At 35.7% G+C, this 22,391-nt stretch overlaps 1 protein-coding gene across 1 annotated transcript in view; it reads right to left on the minus strand.

Annotated features, from left to right (window-relative positions):
- Positions 1-311: 311 nt before the first annotated feature.
- The window catches only part of LOC113492820 (heparan-sulfate 6-O-sulfotransferase 2), a 67,537-nt gene continuing 45,457 nt past the window's right edge, over positions 312-22,391 (minus strand). Inside the window, exons 4-8 of the mRNA XM_026870497.1 lie at positions 21,070-21,195; positions 18,497-18,579; positions 10,964-11,208; positions 5,331-5,515; positions 312-4,201 (exon numbers count right to left, since the gene is read on the minus strand). Coding sequence (XP_026726298.1) covers positions 4,060-4,201; positions 5,331-5,515; positions 10,964-11,208; positions 18,497-18,579; positions 21,070-21,195 — 781 coding nt within the window. The 3' untranslated portion in view covers positions 312-4,059. The remainder of the gene's footprint in view (positions 4,202-5,330; positions 5,516-10,963; positions 11,209-18,496; positions 18,580-21,069; positions 21,196-22,391) is intronic.

The following is a 22,391-nucleotide window of genomic DNA, read 5'->3' on the forward strand; positions in this document are numbered from 1 at the left end:
ACGCACCACTCTCTCCATATACGGACATATTTAGAAAAATAAAGCTCACTGCACAAGCCCGCACAAACCGCTTTTTGCGCAAGATCCAAGCGGTAACCTTAATTGGGTTTTAGCTCTAGGTATTTGTACATTTTTTCCGGATCATTTTAGTTAATTAAGAGTTTATCTGATATGAGCGATGTGGTTTCGTACATTCCCGTCGTGTTGCATTAGACATGGACATAAATCACGTGTGGCAACATTGGCGAGACGGGCAACACTCGTTAACGTAACGCCGCCATAGGTATGTGACTTGAAATAAAACCATGGAGTAGTTTCGCTTGTTTTTATTACTCGGTGATCGTTAACACAATATAAAGTACTATATTTTGGTTCAGTCTGGAACTTAAAAAACAACTAAACGCTAAGTTTTGGTACTAGACAACGCGTACCGGTGGTGTGCTGTAGGTACATGATCATAGATAACTACTAGGTATGTACAGCGCTGGAGAACATTTAACAAAAACTTTGAAATATACAACTCAAAACATCACAACCTAATGTAAAAAAAAAACTTTCCAAAATCAAACACTCTGTATTTTAATCTAAATTTCATTAAATGCAATGATATTTTGAAAACACTTTAAAAAAAATATCTAAAAAGACGTTTCTGTTGAATGTTCTCAGCGCATAGTTCAATATCATGTCACCACAAAAGTTTACGTGTTTATGGCTAACTTATCTTATGGCTTATGCACCCATCGTTTATAAGTTATCCACGTCACTTAGACCAATTTAAACAATCAATTTAATATATACAAGTGAAGCATAACAAATATAAAGGCAAATTCAAAATTAAAATGCTTTTCAAATTTCAATAAGGATTTTACTGCAAAACATTGGGTGCAATCATTTTTATATCACAGGGCTTAGCGTTATTTTACACACAGAAAAATATACATACATTTATCGATACTTAGCACTAATTCGATAAACTAATTATGAGAGTAACATCGATTGTGAGACAGCTCCCAAATTAATGAGATAAATAATATGTACAGTCGGTGGCAGCACGTTTATAGAGTTTATATTTGTTCAACATTTTGATCAGGTAATCCGTTCTGTCACCGATTGTACAAAAAGTAATTCGTAAAATGTCTTTTTGTCTACGTATTTAAAGTAAACAGTATCCATGCATCCTCGCTACATCGCTCAGTACATCTCGGTACCGGCTAACTGAAGCGACCTATAAACGTTATTGTCAAGAGCCGGCGACTCGAGCGCGCGTCCACTGACCGGCCTCAAAACATATCCACATTACAAATTATATACACGCCTACAGATAATTCGCACCATTTGTAATATACGAATAATTTAAACTGGTTACATTTATACAACTCCATATTGTAACTACAATCTACAAACATGCACATTTCAATTGCCATTTAATAAAAATATATTTTTATAGGTATAAAAAATACAAAACAAAATATCCCAAATAAATATATCGATTGCACTGTTTCTCTGGCAGTTAAGTTAACAAAATCTGTGATTTAAATGCAAAAAATATGGAATATAGAAAAAGGCTACAACATATTTCTGAAAACAGCTGACAAGCTACAACAAATATTTATTTAAAAAAAGTATTCAAAGTTGCCGCGACCCGATACAGACTGTTTCAAATAGTTTAAAAACAAAAATCGTTTTCATACACAATTCCCTTACACTTCAAAGAGTAAACACTGGTTTCATTGTGAACTCTATCGCAAGGGAGTACGACTGAGAATGGAGTGCTCTTGACGGAATACGAAATGCACTCGCACTAAGAATAATCGCAAACAGACGGCATAGACTTGTTTGTTGCAGTGTACTTTCGCTATTACAGTTTCAATGGTATATTTCGATACCAATACATTAGGTACATTGAGTCCGTGTAAAATAACAGAAACCTTTTTACGTTTTTGTTCGTTTTCTGTCGCTAGCTGTGACTCGAACGGCCCATTGTGTTATTGCAATGTAAAAATAGTTCCCTGTTATTTCTGCCATCCATTGTAAAAATGTCATGTTATGTTTTCACATGGAAAAACAAACGACTACCGATGTATTCCATGTTCACACAGTATTTTAAAAACTGGAGCTGTTTTGGGGAATTCAATAATTCCTGTATTTCATTTTCGCTTAACAGGATTGAGATACGAAATAATGCTGCCAAAAAATCAGACTATTTAAAATAAGACTTACTAAATATAAATATAAAAATAATATAAAAAGTTCCGAGCTTTTCAATGAAAGGCTGTATACAAAGTTTGGTATAACTAACTATTATAAACAACACCTGGAACACAATTGTTTTATTTACAGCTGTCTATTTGATTCACTTAATTGTAAATAGTCTCAAAATGGCACTAGTCTCATTAAATATTTATCTAATAATTCTTACTAATAAGCATGCAAGTTTTTAATTTTTTGTTCATTTTATTTCCATTTAAAAAACTAGTGCCAAATCGGACTCTAAAGTTAAACTTAACGAAACTTAGTTATGAGAACAAACATACATAGCACTCATTTTTGTTCTTTGGTCAAATTTTTAAATGAGAATTTTTATAATGAACCAATTATTAAAAAAAAACAGTAGAAAAGGCCCGACTTGAAATGAAACTTGTGAACGAATGCTTACATACTTCCTGCTTTACGATAGATTCTAGGTACAGTTAATATTTGCAACTATAAATACGGACGCTCCACAAAGCTGAGTGCACTTCAGATATCAACAATAACCTGAGGAATGGCGCACGTAACATTATATCTGACATACATCCCTTTGTCTGCACCCGACTGTACGTTACATATTAATACGCGTATTCTCTTTGTTGGGTCTGGTGTCGACGTCACTGCGATATAGTAGCGATACACCCACGATAGTACAGAAAGCAAAATAAAATATTACCGGCTTGTTACGATGCGATACGCTCCCGGGCCATTCATAATACGGCGCGGCGGCAGCGATCGAGAGCACCGCGGCATTGTTCCATCAACGAATATCGATACATTTGCTCGATTATGATTCGATAAATTATTCCGCGCTCGAGGTAACCTGAGCAATTCGATTCGATAACTTTTGTTTGATAGGAAAAGACTGCGAAGTAAACAGTGGTCTAGTTCGGAACGCAGTTATACTCGATCATTGATTAAATTGGTGGGTAATCACAATAGTACGCGCGATCGGGGTCACGTCCCGTGGAATCTCCCGCAGTGTAGTCGACACGATCAATCACCCGTTTCGATTCAATCACAAACAATCGCAATTGACCGCATCCTGTTCTCTATATAAATGAGAAAAGCTGAGTCGGGAATATATTCGGTCGTCGCACACGATCCCACTGTCGACTGCTTACCTCGCGGCCCCATTCAAAAGTCCTCCACGAAAGAATGAAATAGTACCCCAAGTTTGCGAAATTCATTTTACATTTCTATACACTCGAGAATCCGTTAAGAAAGCACATGTCGATGGCTTTATAAAATAGAGCTGTAGTTAGTCTGAAACTTGGCATCCGTACTTCTCCCTTCGCAGTCAAACTTTCGACGTTGTTCTCTGGAATTACTTGTAACAATTACACTAAAGGCTACACTTCGTTGGGTTCAACCTAGATGCATTACCTACCCTGTATCTATCAAACGTCAACATTCATTCAACAATATAGTTCAACATTACATACCTACTACAGATATATTTATAATATATTGTATGTTTAGTTCAATAACTATAAGGGATGGATTGAGAGCGCATTTTACAAATCAAATATAAAATACATAACAGCTGCCGAAATATGTAAAAAAAATATAATAACATTCTAGGATTTTGTAGAATATCTTTATAAATGCACGACTATGAATAAAATTAAATAAACTCATTTGTTCCGCGCGGAAATCGATTTCGTCGCGCGCTATCGCTCTGAGTACTGTACTTAACGCGTTCTAATATTATTTACATAGCTTGTTGAATAAAAATAATGTATTTATTCAATAGTGTGGTTATGTATGACTAGTGCGTCGCGGGCGTGGCGGCGGGCGTCGTGCGCGTTACTTGCCGCGGGCCTTCTCGGTGGTGGCGTCCTCCAGGTTGCTGTCCCAGTCGAACTCGGTGACGCCGGAGCGCGCCACCTCGCCCAGGTGCCGCCAGCGGTACTCGAAGTCAGTATCCCGCTTCTTCAATGCTTCGAATCTAAACACAAAGGCCAAACTACAGAACACCTGTCTCGATTAAAACACGTCCCGAAGAACTCGCCCACATCTATGTGCAAATATAATTGCTTGAACAATCCTAAAGCGTTATACAGCTCAATTAACAACACAAGCATACCCTGAATTCCTTAAACGAATTTAAACAAACAAGTAAAACCGAGCTCGACTAAAATTCTCTCCGAGACAAAATTGCTTTGACACAGTTCTGAAAGTTTAACTCCAGTAGTATCGGGGCGTAGTGGAGAAATAAAAGAAATTCTATCGAATCAAGCGTGGTACCGCAAACGTGCGGTATAAAGGGCACAGTTGATATCCCCTTAGATTAGAAACCCAATCTAAAGCGACGTTTCTCAACTTATATCCTCGGGGTCACGCTGACGTGCCGAGGTCACCAAATAAATATGTATCGTATGCGGGGAAACCGGGCAAGCGCGAGCTTGACCCCAAATAAACTAATAAAATCATGTTTATTATTGTAACGTACTCAAAATGTTTTACACAGATACATAAACAGTTGCTACGAGTTTAACTAATTGAAGTTTAACAATGTGTGAACAGATGCACGCGTGGGCAGGTCCCTAACAAAAGGGTTTTGTTATCGCCCTCAGATATGGAACCCTCAAACCTTTCACATCGTTAAACCGCATTATTAGTGAGCCGTGCGAGACGTAAAACAGACGATCTTTACTTGATAACATTTCGTTTGTGTGAATGTAAAAAATTCGATCACGCATTCTGCGAGATTCGGGTTTATAAGGAATTTCTTTTTATTCCATCGCCGGGTGTCGAACTACTAAAAATGTTAACAAATAACGGTGTTTGTGCCATCAAAGCGATACAAATATACTAGCAGGGCGAGCTTAGTGTTATGACGCTATCCTCTTCGAAATTGGATTGCGATTGCGATTGCTGAGCTGAGATTGGCGAGATGAAAATTTGGATTTTATGTAAAACTGGATTTCGTTTGTGAAACGCGAACAAATTGTGGACAACGCTCTGGACGGGAAAGTAGAATATAGATTTATGTTTGACGTGGAGAAAAGACGAGCCGATACGAAATTGGATGGGGATTGAACGTTCTTTTTATTAAGGTAGCCATTTAAACATACCTTTTAAACATGAGATTTTTGGCGAATTCGTAGAGCTCTAAGTCGAGTGAGTTGAGCCGCTTGATGTGCGCGATCTGAGTGGGCGAGAGTGCGGCCAGCGTGGCGCCCGACACGGTGGCGTTGTGCTGCGTGAACGGGACCGCGAACAGCAGGTTGAAGGTTTCCTCGAACACGTACTGGGATATCTGGAACAACATTGGATGGTTAATATCTGGTGACATAGGCTTGTATTTAAAAGCTTCTATTTTCGGCAACGGTTTCGTATATGATTATTTTCAGTAAAATATTATTTGTCAGCATAGATGACTGATTGGTTAAGGGACTAATCGCATCGCAATCAGTATATTGCGCGAAAAATGATATATTTTCTAAAGCTTGTCTTAGATGATTTATGATTTTTGTTAAAGCCTCTAAAAGTTCAGATGTTAAAGCTCAAAAAAAGAAGCACATTACGTTGATGGTAGTGCTGAACTTCCAAGAAGAAAAGAGGGTTTTCGTTAAAAAAATATATTTGATTATTATTTCAGGACATAAGCTGAAAAACACTTAGCACCATCTACTAGTTAAATATGTCTTGTAATCTCGCTAGTTATAGATCACAGCTTCATTTCCCCTGAGTGTACTAACGGCTTCCAACTTAACATTTAGGTACAGGTGTTAGTGAAATTACATTGCTAATTATATCGCGAAACACACGTTTATCAAGAGAACTACCCTCCCATTTTTGGTACACTAATTTAAGGTGTTGAAATTTTCTGCCAAGAATGCGGAGCGAGAGATTTGTTTTTAAGAATTTACGTAATCGGTTTATGCCATTAGTTTTCATGACTTCTATTAATATAGAATTTCTATTAGTTCTTTAATAGCTATGACTTGCTAGCCAACCCAAGTTCTATTATTTTTTTGGATAGGCGAGGGAATCCTTGTGGAAGCAGACCTTTTCGGACGAGGAAGCGGGTAGTGTTAGACTTTTATTGAATAATCCAGAACCGCCAAAAACGGTCTCCCGCATTTGGTCGATGCGTGTTAAAGCATAGCTATTAATCATGCACTGGTTGGATCCTAGCTTTTAATGTTGCGTTAATGCTCTTAAAATAATGCAGAAGAGTTCATTTATCTAAATGTATAATTCTGTAAAATTATTTCTTGAATTGAACTGAGAAGGATTTTAAGTAAATTCAATAACGTAAATGGCTGTGAGAGGTAAAAGCGAATAAAATGACTGACCTATATTGTGCCATTCCGGGATCTACAAAACCCAAAACAAAAGCAATTTTTCCCCCCAATTTACTCCTTCATATTATTAAGTGATCAAACTATTTGTTATAAGATTAATACATTAGGACCATTGTTATTTATGACATATTATGACAATAAACAATAGTTATAAATTAGTTATGGGTTGTCCCAATATGCATAATGATACTGTATTACCGCTGATTGGCTGACCAACGAGGTCAAGACTGGTCCTAGTTTCTAGGTGTTTTATGCTTAGTTGTTTTGTTTGAAAGGACAATTTGAACCATTTTGCTAACAAATGCATAACCTATCTTTCGGCGCCAAAAAGACTTCTCGCATGATCAAATTGAAATAGTGGAAATTCTAACTCTTCTCCGGAAAACTCTTTTGCAATTTACTCATTAAGTTTCTTCTAACTATAACAGTTTACAAAAAAAATCATTTTGTTGTTAGTGTTTTCAAATCTAACGAACTTGAAAATTGAAGTTAGTAATCAATTCAAATATCCCACCAAAAATTCGACTCTGCTGTATCGGTCTACGCAATACAAAGCCGTTGAAATCGAATGCCGTAAACTAGTAAACGACAAAAACACTTTTGGGCAGGCTAATGGTAATACAATCCAAACGTTTCCTCCAGCTCCATAAAAATAAACTGAGCTATAATCACAACAATATCGTGTTAACTGTTCGGCGGGGAATAGAAAACGCTGCCATTCTTACTGTACGTGTCGCAGTTCTAGTTTAACTTGACAGTTACGATTGATTAGACGCCGGCTATTAACTACGCTGCTGCTTATTTTATGCCCTAGTTCTTTTACGCTAGAAACAAGTACCTATATTGAAAGAATAACCGGAGAGCGTGGGAAATGAAAAGTTATGTTATAAAATAAACAAAAGGGATCGGATATAACCAGTGCTACTCAAATATTTAGAAAGAATTTTGCGATAGCTCAAACCTCACAAGAAAATCGACCAAAGAGGTAAATCTTCGGAGAGCCAGAGAACCAAAACCTCCTTTATATCACAATCGAGCAAAAACTCCTTGGTAAGGAGTATAAAGTTAGAATCTATGTTGTAATAAATATTGCAGACGTGTTCACACGAAAGTGTGCTTAACAGTAGATCCACTGGTTACGTACGCTAGGTACGAGCGGTTCTCGACGTTCGGTGCAACCTAGTTTTCCTAAAGCCTGAAGCCCAGTGTTTAACATACCTTACATAAAGTATAGTCACGCCCGCCGGGAATGTACATAAATAAGGCGTTCTCACCTTCAGAGGGTTCCGTGCAACAAAATGTCAGCTAACAACCCGTTTCAGTGTCATGAATATCGACGGAAATATTTATAGCTGTGTGACCTTTATGAGGGAAACTGAGACCAAGTTATTTACATTTTAAGTTGTTAACAATGTAAACTCCTCTATCCAACAGAGGAGTTTCGCAAGGGTATAATATAATCGTCATACTGGCTTTACAATGCGATCTGACTTTTTGCTCCATCCCTAGTGTCAAACATAATCTTGCCAAAAATCAACTTTGCCAAAAAGGAAACATTTTATCCAAGGAAACAATTTAGCTTTACCGTTTCAAATACACGACAAAAAACTCATAACATTTAATATTCAATTACAACATCCAAGTCTATGCATTTTATTTGCCTTAAGATAGCACGAAGGAAACTCGACGAAGGACCGGTACGTAAAAATTCCTTGCATACGTATAGATGAGCTATGAATATTCATTGGGACAAAGAATGGTCTGCGGCTAGCGCGGCGGCGGCGGCGACAAATGGCGGAGCAGATACGACAATGATTCAAGTACGAATAATGTGCGAGCTTATCTCAGCGGGTCACTGGACATAGAATATGTAACGCCATAACACCGGATTACGTAATCCATACTTATACTAAGACAGGGATTATGTTACGCGATGTTACAAGTTAGTTTTAAGGGGATGATTCTTATCTAAACGTACCTATTTCACTGGATTTTTCCCCCAAATGCAGTAAATCGTGTTTTTCTTTGGGATGTGAAAATAGTGGGGTGCATTTGAGTCGATAAACGTATAGTTTTCATAGTATAATATATCCACAACTATTTTGATAATTGTGCTTTTAACTAGACAAAATACCAAACATAGGATACATATACAAGAATTCCTAATGCCCGACCCCAAACACTGTATATTTCGCACATAGGATCAAAAAGCTTCGTGGAGAATACCGTTTATCCGCATCGCCATTAGGCTGCTGCATAAATTACAACTTTACTTATCACGTACATACAAAGTGCACTGAGTGTGCATTAGCGTTAGAGTTTAACATTTAACACGCGTGCTCAGTGAACCGAGAAACTGCGACACACGGCTATCTCGCACCAAGGAGGATGTAACTCAACCCAGCCAGGGTTAAACTTAATAAAGATGCCATTAGCATTTCAGAATAGAATAACCATAAAGAAGGATTAAAACTCATTTGTATGCAGACTCCAAGTTAAATCTATTAGGGGATATTTGCTATAAATTCACACGGATTAGTTCGATGAAGGAGGAAATGTAGCGCTTTATTTTTATTCTGATTATTTAACTCGGATATCTGCATATTGCGAATTGCGGATTTTACTTGAGAAAATTGGAATCGACTTTTTTTACAATTGCTATGTTTTTGGCTAAGATTTATCGTCTGCTATACAATGCTCACAATTGTTAAAATAACGATTTCTCGGTTTTGAGGAAACCCAGCCCTACCCTGAAGGTATAAATAACAAGACTGGTCATAAGCAAAGTAATTCCCTCCACTCCTATTGATTGACACGAGTTTTAAATAATTGAATCAAGTAATCTCATGATATATTAAACAGAGAATGAGTAGTTACATCGTTAAAGATAAAAGCTTTACTCTATAGTGGAGGAGCCCCGAGGTTAAGTTAACAGGGTGAGGTTAGTTAAATAATCGATGAGTTAAGTGCGATCCGTCGTAAGACCAGATGGTAGGCCTGAACGTACGAATTACACTTTACGTCTACGTCTACGGTAAGATGTATCGGGTGATGAAAACTGCTCTAAAATTCAAGGAGGTTGTGTCTTGTGTAATTAAGGTAAAACTATTTGCAAGGAAGTGGTTTATCGCGTGGGTAATTTACTTATAGAAGAATGAAAAGTACGATCGAACGTATTCATTAATTGTTTTAATTTAAACCTGATGCCTAAAAATCAATAAATAATCATGCAAAATATATGATAATGTAAAAAGTTTAAGGGACTTGAATTATAATAAGCTCTATCTTAAAGCAGGAGTGTCGTTATTAAAGCAGGACAATGTAGAGCGCTGTCTCACTTGTACAAACACGCACATTGCTACGTAAAGAAAAACCTCCGTAAGTATTTATGTTTATTTTGCTCATTAAAACACGAGAAGTAGCAAAGAGAACTTGAGCTACTTAAAATCTTCAGATTGATATAATTGATGAGGTATGAGTGGTCCCTAATAAGGAGGGACAAAACGCCGTAAGACTGTTATTTCGTTTCAGAAATGTAAGTAGCTATGTCTTATCATTAGTAACAATAATATAATCCTAATTATCAAACGACTTGATACACAAAATTAAGATTTCCGGTTTAAACAGAATTTGTCTGATACGTTTTATCGGATAGGATTTTTATACCGAACGAAATCTTAGCGAATACAGAATACTGTGGAAATTATGCTCAAAAAACACCGTTCAACAAACTTATATATATACGTACAATCATTTCCGATTAAACGGTGTCTACGGGTACGTTGAAACGCCTGCTTGTTGCCGACAGCAAACATTACTTTGGGCAACAAAATCTGGACATTGCCAAATAATATACCTGATTATAACAACGCAACGGGTAAAGCTCTAAACACTACAATAAGTTAAACCATTGCGAAACTAATTATTGGTTTTCGATACGAATCAACATCACGCAGATATCTGAAAGTAGATATTAAACAAAGCCGCGGCAAATTTCGCAATTAGGGATAATTCGCAACTGTCGCATTGGTCCGATCCTATTATACTGATAAATTCAACATCGTGCATAACGAATATCTGTGGTTACTATCGATCTACACAATTGTAATGCTTTAAATAGAACCAATTGCATAATTCAGTTTCAAGGTTTTAATTTCTTTCACGTAAACGTCAAACGATTGAAACCCACGCGTCACCTTGAAATGAAATTGTAAATAGAAAAACTAGTTTTAAAATAAGTTGGTCGTAGAGAAAATAATAGAAATCGATATTCAGCAATGTCGTGGACTGGCGGTAATGAAAATTTAATTCATGCAGAAAATGTAAAAGTAAATGTATTTTTTTTGTGGATTTTTCAATTATTCGTGGACATTCGCGGTACTTAAAATTGAACTAACCTTTTGATATTCCGTAAGTCCGAAGTACGCCATCGCTGCTAGGTTCCTCTTAGCCGAGGCTAGCAGCACCCTGTCTGTCTCGGCGGTCCTGTGTCGAAGGGTCCCGTTGTAGCAGCCGACAAGAGCCAGGTCAGCCAACATCCGCGTCTGCCGGTTGTTGGCTAAGTTCCAGGGACAAGACATGAACTCTTCAAGCGTCACACCGCGCCAGGAGTCACCGGAGTAACACGCTGGTACTTCTGTAGCTGTAGGACAAAAGATATGCTGCTTTAAAAGCTAAAACTTCGTGCTATGCGGAAAGACAGGATTTTATGATGAAAATAATTTACATGCAATTTAGAGTTCAAGTAAATTGTGACCTGGATTTAGCACATATGACGTTCAGAGAATCTTAATTAAGAAAGGCGCAGCGAACTCAATTAGTTGAAGGTAGAGAAGCCGCGTATGTCAGTCTGTTGGACCATAAATTAGCTTGCCTGACCCAATTTTAACGCGGTTCAAAGCCCACGCAAGGAGAGCCTGAAAGGGGCACGAACCGCTATAAAATATATATTTTAGTTTACTAAACAAAAGAACTTTTAAAGATAACAGGCTTGAAGAAACGCTGGCATCAAAAATACTAGCCCATGAAAAAGTTTCGGCGTAAAAACTTTGTCTAAAGTTATCAACATCAACAACAGTTCGAAGCGGGCTAAGTTAATGGAAACATTTTTATAGAAGGTTCACAAACTAAATATCAATATATCAAAGATAGAGATTAAAACAATTTTATTATATAAAGGGGAACAAAATGGTTGCCGACGAGAATTCTCGCACGCAACAACATATTTTAATCGGTTATCACTTTTAATTAATGTTAATGCTTAGGCCTGATGTTTTAATTCTAAACGAATCGATTGAAGTCACGCATTTTAGCTTTCTCTATGTATGAACAGTGATTGTTTATTACTTTTAATAAACATTTCGTAACCTATACAGATTATATATTACGTCATCTTGTAAAGCCGAAAACATACGCTTTAGGACTTTTCGTAGCAGAAAAAAAATGTTTTTGTGGGATCATGTGCATGCGATTGAATAGTGTCGCCTTTTTAGCTACATAAAAATGTTTTGGAGACTGCGATCACTGGATGGACTGATCACATCAAATTGAACCCTGCCTAGCCTATATCACCAACATCGACAGACTTTTGGACTGGATTCAGTTGAATACCGCTTTTTATGTTAACTGACTGCCTGAATTCAAAAACCTATTTTACTAGAGCTTCAACATCTGTTGATAAGATTTTTTTCAAAAACACATGATTTCTCGAACGCAAAAATATACGTAGGCTAAAAAAATTTGTGGTCAAATGCTCATTAAACTGATTAAACCTTTCTTATACTCAATATAAATATACAAAATAATAAATATGTAATCATGAAGATATATTTTCTATCCATACAATACACAATAAGCCGTAGCGTTATATTTTATTACTACCGACCGTCTCTTCGCTGTAACGAATTCATCCTGAAATCTCATAAATAGCTGACACCTCATATATTTTTATCTATTTCTATTTCAGCGAGAATATAACTTATATAAGATATTATAGAAGATTTGTATGAAGTGTACTTGTAAGAAGTAATTCGGCACGCAATTTATGTGATTCGTGAAAAAAACTTACGAGTAGAATTATAATTATGAATTGTGACATTGCTCGTGGGCTCACGTGGCGCATGGCCTCGGCGAAAAATAGGAAAAAGATTTTTAATATTCTTAACCATCGTTTTAATATGAATGATAATGAATCCTGATGGCACAAGCAATCCAACATCACATTGCCACACTTCAAATTAAAACCCTAGTCGCGTACCCCCACGATTCAAATTACAAAACATTTCACTAAATGACATATTCCGTACCTAAATTTAATATGAATATTTAATTTCTTATAACTAATGCGTACGTTATCATTCAGTTACAACCCTGATCCCCGATCAGATGATATCCATATGCATCTAGCGTGCAAGTAGTCTCCTCCACCGAGTGACGATAGTTGATAAGGAAACGGCGTACGTGTTAAACTGTGATACAATCTCAACCTCTCGATACTGCGCCCACGTTATATACCACGTGGGGTTACGGCGACCCCACTTATATTTTATACAAGGAAATTATGATGTGAATAAAAAAACGTCACAGAAAATAAGCAATCTTCTGCTATCTGCCTTAAGGATTTTAAAAATCGAATAAAAAAGGTAAAGGAAGCCGTTCTGTTTTAATTTCTTAATATACTCAACTCCATAGAAAGCATTCTGTATAAATATTGAATAAAAATACGTACGAAGGCTGTGAGCCATGCCAGCATGAAATAAAAACGATACTCTTTCCCACGAAATCTCGCAATCATCCTGCGTACTAATCCCACAATATAGAGGGGTTAACCTTTTAGATCAGCGTTCAATTTTCTCTAAACTTAAACCCTAATAAACCGGATACTTTACGACTACGTTACTGCAGACGCAGCCAAGTTTCCCTTTTAAAACTGTTTCTTGGAGATAGGGAAATTTAATTAGACATAAAAGTGCGTAGCAAGCAGTTGAGTAAATAGAGACTTTCGGAATATCAGTTTCAAATAAAACACATAAATCTGCTGTCAATAAATTTAACATAACAGCGATTTTCGATAAGGGAGCTGGAAAAACATTGGCGTATTTGCATATTTTGTTTATTCATAAATAAAACATTGCCCTATAAATTCATCTTTATCGTGAGAGCGTTTACTGATATGAGTCTCACGGACCATCGCAACTCGGGGTTAATGTCACGGGAGTATTGTGAAAAACTTGTGGTTCGTATGAAGACTTGGAAAAAAGTTAGCTTTATTTTAGCATCTGATAAATCTTAAACGTGTCAGGAATGGAAGAATGATTTTAATAGCTTCACTCAAAAATTGTTGTTTTTTTTAAACCTTGTTCAAAAGAACAATTTTATCCCAAGAATTTAAAGGAACCGGGAAATTCGCAACGAATCGAAGTTAGTCTATCCAAAGATAGAATAATGAAACATTTCTCAGTATAATGTCTCTTTGGTATGAAAGTATTGGGTAGAGACAGGTATATATTTCAGTTCTTTAAATACCAAAAAGTATCTATTACAAAATATCTGACGTTGTAAAATCTTTACCAATTTTAAGTCATGTACAGATAAGACAGGTCCAAATAATCTAAATACGCTGTTTACTGCTTTCGAGATCAAAAAGAGTTAACATGTGGAGCCATATGGACCAATATTTATAGATTTTGTATATTTTGATAACAACCAATACCTCTGCCCTATACAGTGTTACATAGCATTAGAATAGTAAACGAATAGAAAACTTCAAATGTATAAAAATGACATTAATTTTAGACAAGTGACCTGACTTTTCATTTGACATTTCAATTTATTGGAGCCATTCAGCCAACGCACTAGACTAAGCGAAAAAAATAATTATCATGTCAAAACTAAGGGCCTCAAATACTTCTAAGCACCGTTCATTGAAACCGCAACATAAAGTTTATATTTATTTAAAAAGTAGGTAGTAAGGTTTTTAGCATATGTTTGCTATTTAATTGTTATAATCCGTATTTATACTCATAAAGGACATAAAAGATACTAATAGTACTATTAAACGTATAATCCCCGGCAGGTAAACTAGCAAGCAAACAGAACAATAAAGCGTTAAGCAGATTAAAAACTACATTTGTCTTAACAGTTTATTTGAAAACACTGTAATAAAATGAAAGTATATATACTTTTTTATATTTTTCTCCTATATCACATTTATTATTTTTTAATATATCATTTATAATACTTGAAAAGAAAAACCTGTTTTACAAATTTTGCAAGAAGACATGGTCACGCATCAAGTCGTCTAGCTATCACCGTTCATGAGTGATGAAAGATGGACGGACACAGCGAAGCCTCAGAAATAGAATTCGATTTTTACCATTTGGATACGGAACCCAAAAAATAAAGTAATATCGCTATAATGTACACGTATTGAGAAGTTTCTCCTCTCTCAATTGGATTACAAAGTTATGAAGTGCTCTCGGTGAGGTAAAGTTTCCGCGTGGATTTGAATACAGACAGTAACGTAGACAAAATAAATAAACCTGCTATTCATACTAATACAGGTTAGAAAACTCCATTTAATTATTACTGTTAAGTTGTTATATGTATTGGGAAAGTAGGTTTTATGTCTACTTAGTACAGTAGGTATCTAAGCAAGGCACTAAAGATCTCTTCATTAACATCTTAAAATAACAAAAATACGTATACGAGAAATTTCAAGTCGTAAATGCTGCAATGTTTATATCATTACTGTGGTATTCGTATGTTCATTTCTAAGGTCATTTTATAGCTTAAATTACTTAAAGAATTGACTTTTTGATTAAACATTAACTAGTTAATAGGTACTCAATAGTAATTCAAGAAATTAAAGTACTTGATGGTTCATAGAAGCATATATTGTTTTAACAACAAAGAATAAAACTGACTTCAAATAAAAAAAATTGTGAGCCCATCTCGATGATATTTTTCGGGACTAAACGGCAGCAACATATATCACGTTCAATGTTAAAAGAACCATCAAAATCGGCTCTTCCAGATATAAGGTAACAAACACTTAAGAACCCTGAAATTATTGAAGTTGGCAGAAAACGAAGAATAAATAAAAATATAGACAATTCCTTTCATGAAAAAAAAACTCTTATTTTGTTTAGTTTTTTACAATCAAGCCACGTTTGCCTTTTTAATAATCAGGACAGGGTTCAGATGTCTTTAGTTATTGCACGTCTAACATAATTATGTCTAAATCAACTATACCTTCTGGGTTGCAAGCATTAGCTTTTGAACCCGAGCAAAAAAATCGCACTACACTACACACATTGACCAGTAATTTTGCGGATTACATTTTATGAGTTCTAGTTTCTAGTACATTAAGTTTTACCTTAGCATAATGCTTCTGAACAGTAATTGCATAACTTTGATCGACCGCTTTATCGATCATGAACAATTTAAGGCATAACAAAATAGTACCTAGTGTAAAACTTTTCAGATTTTTTCACCGAAAGATTTTTAAAACTGCCCTGTTAATAAACTGCCTTAGAAACACAAACAAAAAAAATCTAGATGCTATCTACATCGTTTGCATTTCGACTGCGTATTAATATTGTTCGACCATTTGATTTATCCCGAATTTAAAAAAATAGCTCCGGAAAAATTTCTTTTCTAGACATATATTCAATCCTCCTCTACAAAAATGTAACGTAGGCATTACTGTTAACTAACTACTGAATATAGCACATACTAACATTACTAGCGGCATAATAATTTCTATCGCAATAGCCGTGTGGGAGAGCCTTAAACGGTTAAGTTTAATAGCAATATGATCTATGTAATAATAGGTTTAATTTAATACAGGACACAGCTCGCTATAAACTGGTATAATTTATACGATGATAGAATATTTAATATAAAGAGAACACGCTATGTGAATTAAGCTTACAAGTGCGATATGTTTATGGTGCATAACTCTACATACATCAACTTTTAAATAAATACTCTATGTTTCTAAGGTACACCTAGATCTAAAGAAATTCTAATGGAACATGGGGAAGAACAATTTCTTAGTAATCTGCTATCAAATACAAAAACTGCATCCAAATCGGGCTTCACCTTTAAAAGCTAAAGATAGTATTATAACTACCTCTGTTGTATTTTTTTACACATAATGCATATTCCTACTTACCGAAATATTTCACGTTTTACGATTTAAAGTAAACAAGCACATAGCAATAAAGCAAGCATTCAATAATTCGAATTGAAAATAGAAAAAACACACGATTTTATTTTATTTATACCAACGTAAATTACATTGGCATGAACGCAACTGAATTGAATTTAAAAAGTTGCGCACCTTTTTATATTTCTAAATTAAAGAATTTAATGGTTTTATGTTTTATTCATACGACATCAGCCAGTCTTTTGAAGTCACATATTTGAAACATAAATGGTTTCATATTATTAACTCTGCCTAAAACGGCTGTTGAGACCATTACTTTGGCACAAAAATAGACTAAATAAAAACGAAAACTAGTAAAGGTTAATTAAATAACCAAGCATATTTATTTAAATTACAAGAAATTTAATCAACTTGCGATAAATATAAATACCTATAGGTAATTTCAATAATAAAACATTATGAACAGCTAAAAACTGAGATTCTTTAACAAAAAATAATAAAGCGAAACAAAGACGGTATAAAAAATTCGACTTAAATAAAATTTTTGTAAGGAGGTTTCCATAAATAAAAATAAAAACTCGAATTCTCTAACAATTGGCTGTCTATACGTATGACACTTGCTTAAACTTTTTTTGTCTCGTTTAATCTGTGACAAAGGACTTGTCACTCGTCTCCACGGCCGGTCTAAGTGTCCAGACGGTTAGTGATTCACCTCTCGAAGCAAATATTATTCTTTTATTGATTTGACCTTTCATTGTATGAACTATGACCTCTTAATACTGTATTCGTTACTTGTATTAAAGGCTGAATGCAAACTTGCTTTTTAAGGTTTACAAAGAGACTATTACTAAGACACCGTCTGCCCGCCTGTCACCAAGCTTTATCTCGTGAAAAGTAGGTATTCGCTAAACAGTTGACATAATCACATATGAAGGATTCCTATTGTTGCTATAACAACTAATATTTTTAGTATTAAAAGGGAATAAAATAGATATTTTAGGGGCTTCCGAACTAACAATTCCGAATTAACAACAAACATATTGTTGCCGTTTTTATAATAATCAAGCCTTGTGCGAGTCCAACTCACGCTTGACAATATTTTTTATGCATACACAAAAAATAGCACACAATTTTAATTTTTTACATTATTAGAGCACAATGGAACCTATTTTTTAATAGGATAACAATATTTTAAAATAAACATTCAGTTTTTTAACAAAAGAAGCTTGGATTTTACAACTGCTCACATTATTATTACAATCATATCAAATTAGTATGCCAGAAAAAGTTGGGAGTAAGTTTGTTTTGCGTAGACCGTGAGTCCGTGACCCAATTTAAATATTATTCAATGTTCACGTTTAGTTATCATAATGCCTCCATTTTCTTTTCTATTACATGAAAGAAAAGTTACATTTTCTGAACGCACTAAAATTACGTTCGATTTAGAAAAATATTTTTTGTATTCAATAGCTCTATTCTCTACGCTTAGAAGCTGAGCAAAGCCGTCGAAGAAACCACCATTCTTCCAAACTTATAAACTTATTATTTGCTCACATTGTCACCGTAGACAAAAACCTGTCTCAATTTACACCAATAATCTGCGATTGCTTCACATTTCCCAGAAAATATTAATTTTCTCATACCACAATCCCCTTTCCGTATTTATTGTAAGAATAGTACAATAAGCAATAAAGCAATCTAAGATATTTTTTCGTAACACCGAGTAGCAAGACAGGATAATACAGTAATTAATCGTTACCTGTAGCCGTCCGTCCCTGACACCAGTGCCGGGAGCCTTTCCACGTAGCGCCGCGCTTCACGTGCCTGTACTCCGAGAGGTACCTGAAAATAGTTGCTCATTAGTAATACCGCTTATATATTTAGTTCAAAGGAAGCAGGAAGACGCAAAGCACTGGTAATTACCAATTATGGGATTAGTATGTTGTGTTTTAGAAGGTTTGCAAATGGTTGCGATGGTCTTGCGGTTCTATGTATGGATAGGAAGAGACTTTCTTAAAATTGATATATTTCCTAATTATTCTAAGATACTGCTGATAAACCACCGTAGGATAACATCGTGGGGAGACCTGGTTTCCGAATGTTGGATCGCAGCGAGCTAGCCTCGTAATCAACGCTCAAATCTTCCTGTGTGGGAAGACACCTAAGCTCAGAGGTGATTAGTGATTTTATGTTGTTCTTTTTTTTCAGTTATCAGATTAAATACTGGCCTACACTTGTACACACAATGTCGTTTATTAAGGAATATTTGCTTGTCCACTCATCTATCAAAGTGACATTACGTGGGTTTTCCTAAAATGAGCGAACGCCGGCAATTATGGTGAAAAGGTCGAAACAGGACGTAACATTAAATTGCACCCACATGAGGAGTTTGGCAACTTTTCCAGTAACCATTGTACTTTTATACTTTAGGGAATTTAATTATACAAAAAATAAACAACATGAAATCCTAAAATAAAGAAAAAGTAAACAAATTGATATCGTTAAACACATAATTTAAAACCGCAAAAAAAACACTTTTATCCTTCTACACATAATTTATCATAACTGTACACTAGAAACCAGTCCAGCTACAAAATATAGGTACTCTTCTATAAACCTAAATAGATAAAAACATAAATAAAGTCTCTGAAAAAAAAGTCTAATAAGAATATCATTCCTTTTTATACGTGTAGGGAATAAAAATATGAGACATGATGTAAATTGCTTACCGAAGTAAAATATTGACGAGGGTCGGTGACAGCTTTCGAATACAGCTTATTATAAAGCCTGCTAAATTACGGGCCAGAGGGAAATAGCATTTAATGGCCGTGTCACTCTTTACTTGTCTGTCTATGGATTCTCTATGTATAGACGCCCAATCGATAGAACTAGTGAAGTTGATGCGACACACTTTTACCTTTTAGCGAGGACTTAAAAGGTGGGCTTATATTTTATATTGAAAGCTAGTGGTTTATTTTTAAAAGTGTTCATTTTTTGAAGTATTTTTTTAAAACGTAAATCTGACCATCGTCAGCTATGAAATACCTGATATGTGTGTCTTTACTATGGGTAAATCATGTGTGTTAGTTTTTGCGGAGCTTTGTTATAAGTTATACGATTCTTGAAAGAAATATTATTTATAACTACAATCAGTTGTTGCGATTTGTAGTCTATTTGTAAAAGTAAGTATATTTGACATGTAACTCACTAATTCCTTTCAGATTCCTAACTAACGACTACTAGAGTATGTAAATAAAATTTCTGTTTCCTTTACTATTTTTCTTTTACCGCTTTAAAACTGAACAACAAGCACGCATTGCAAAACAGTTTTTAACAACTTGCATATCGAAAATATTTTTGGCGAACGTGAAAGTATTCTGACTGTGCACCTCTTGTTTACAGGATTTTTGCATACACTCATTGGGAATTCCATTCATCGTATATCAGGCTTGGCACACGTTCGGAGACTTGGGGCGCCAGGGCCCCCGCAATTTATTTGTTAATTCTGATAGGGGTTCAGGTAAACATGCCGACAACCACGCACACTAACATGTTTTGCACCCTACAACTGAATTGACGAAGAGAATCAAATTAGCCCTTCGTTAGTTTCGCGGTTGCAATTTACTTGTGATGACGTATTTGATTGATTCAACTAGTTTCTCTAAACACAAAATCCGCTATTTTACCCGAAGTGTTTGAGTCCTACTATCACCTGCGGGTAACACATACATAATGAATCTCCACACAACCTCAAAGAACACAGACAAATGTTTTAATTATTTTACAGAGGGATGTAATGCTTTAACTAAAGTTCCGTTGAAATATTCTAAGGTAGAAACAAAATCTCGGGCGAACGCCGTACAATTTACGATTTTGCATTAAACGCAATTACACCCTACAGCAGTCTTGCGTTGAATATATGCTATTAAAGGCTAACATATAAGCAAGTATAGAGTAATTAAGTAAACGGGGAATGTGAACATTATTCGCAGGTTTAAGCTGGAGCCGTGAACCGATCCAATTTAAGGCTACGTTCAGTAATGCAATTATGAGAATGGGATCGAGCGTACTGCGCACTATCAACTCGTTCAACAACTACACGTAATTGATACTAATTGAGCTGTCCTGTTTACTGGTAATATAATCTTTTCTTGAAAGCCGTCACTAGCCTTATACTTGAGAGGTCATCAATTTGCATTTTCAGATCAATTACTTTCTTTAAGAAAATAACCTAACTAACGGAATATCATTACATACATACAACCGAAATCAAAAGAGATTCATAGGTATAATAGCTAAAATTACTTCACTATTAAATCCACTAAGGCTCACCTGGACACCGGTTCCCGCAGCAGTGTGATATAGAAGTACCGCCGGTGCACAGCGGAGCCCTCATGCCTGTCCAACTCGCCACCCACGCACGCAGTCAGCTCGGTGAAGTCCGCGTGAAGACCACATCTGTAAACAAAGTCCAACGGTTAGCAAAGTTCAGGCAAAATTATATAGCACTTTGTTTAAACTTTAAACTTGAACGAGATCCAAAGAAGCAAGAGAAAGCTCAACTTTTTATATCGAACTTCGAGCATAGTTTAGTTACAGCATCGTTACGAAAGTACGTTTAAAAGTCGGTACAAAAATTTTATTTAGATTAGCTAAAGGTCGAAAGGATAAAGAATAGTGAACTAAGCGCCATAGATTAGTAGAACACAATGGGAGAGAAAAATGTCCGCAAATATTTCACGTTAGTTGAAAGTCGGAGATAGGGAACAATGTTCAGTGGAGAGCTGTTCACGTGAAGCGAAGCATGAAGTCACAGATAGGTCGTCGACGGCCAAGTCTCGATAGTCACATACGTATTGAATCTCTATTCTCACGCCGTAATCTCGTTCACCTTACTTAGTATGGATATCGATTCATATTCTGTGAACAGCTTACCCGAAGGATTTGAGGTATAAATTACTTTTGATTATCAACAATGGTTACTGACGGAGGCACGCGCGACGCTGTCGTTTCGCTTGATAATGTCGGATAATCGGTATTAGGCTTGCCACGCTCACGTGTAATTGACATCAAACGATCTCCGCGTGTATGCAGATCATGGCGATACCGCTGACACATTGCAGCGCGTTTATAACGCAACGTTGTTCGTACAGTCAGCAATAGAACTCGGTTAACACAATCTGACTTGCAAAGTGACAGTATTTTCCAGTGACACTGTAAGTGGTTTTATATTATTTTTAACTTTATTGGATGTTAAGTCTATTTTGTTACCAAATAGCACAACAGCTGCAGCAACTCATTGATTTTGACTTTATGCAGTTGGTTTGAAAATGTATTGTTTAAGCGCCTTTTGTTGCTTACCGTACCAGTTTGATAAAACAACACGGATAAAATTCGATTAGCATGTGTTTACCGTATCCAAAGAAGGAAGAGGTTTACCTTCAGACGGCTTGGCGGCGCCGAGGCGAGGGTTTATAGCAAACGTGTGTTTAATCAAGATACGGAGAAACGTGGCCGGCTGGCACTCGGCCACGAAACACCTTATCGATACTACTTGCTGTTTATTAAAGTACATACAAATTTACTAGATTAGTTGATCGATAGCACGATTAAATGGTATTAGGCATCAATAAACAAATGTACCTACAGACGTC

The sequence above is a fragment of the Trichoplusia ni genome, chromosome 4 (assembly GCF_003590095.1).
Source record: "Trichoplusia ni isolate ovarian cell line Hi5 chromosome 4, tn1, whole genome shotgun sequence".
Classification (NCBI taxonomy): domain Eukaryota; kingdom Metazoa; phylum Arthropoda; class Insecta; order Lepidoptera; family Noctuidae; genus Trichoplusia; species Trichoplusia ni.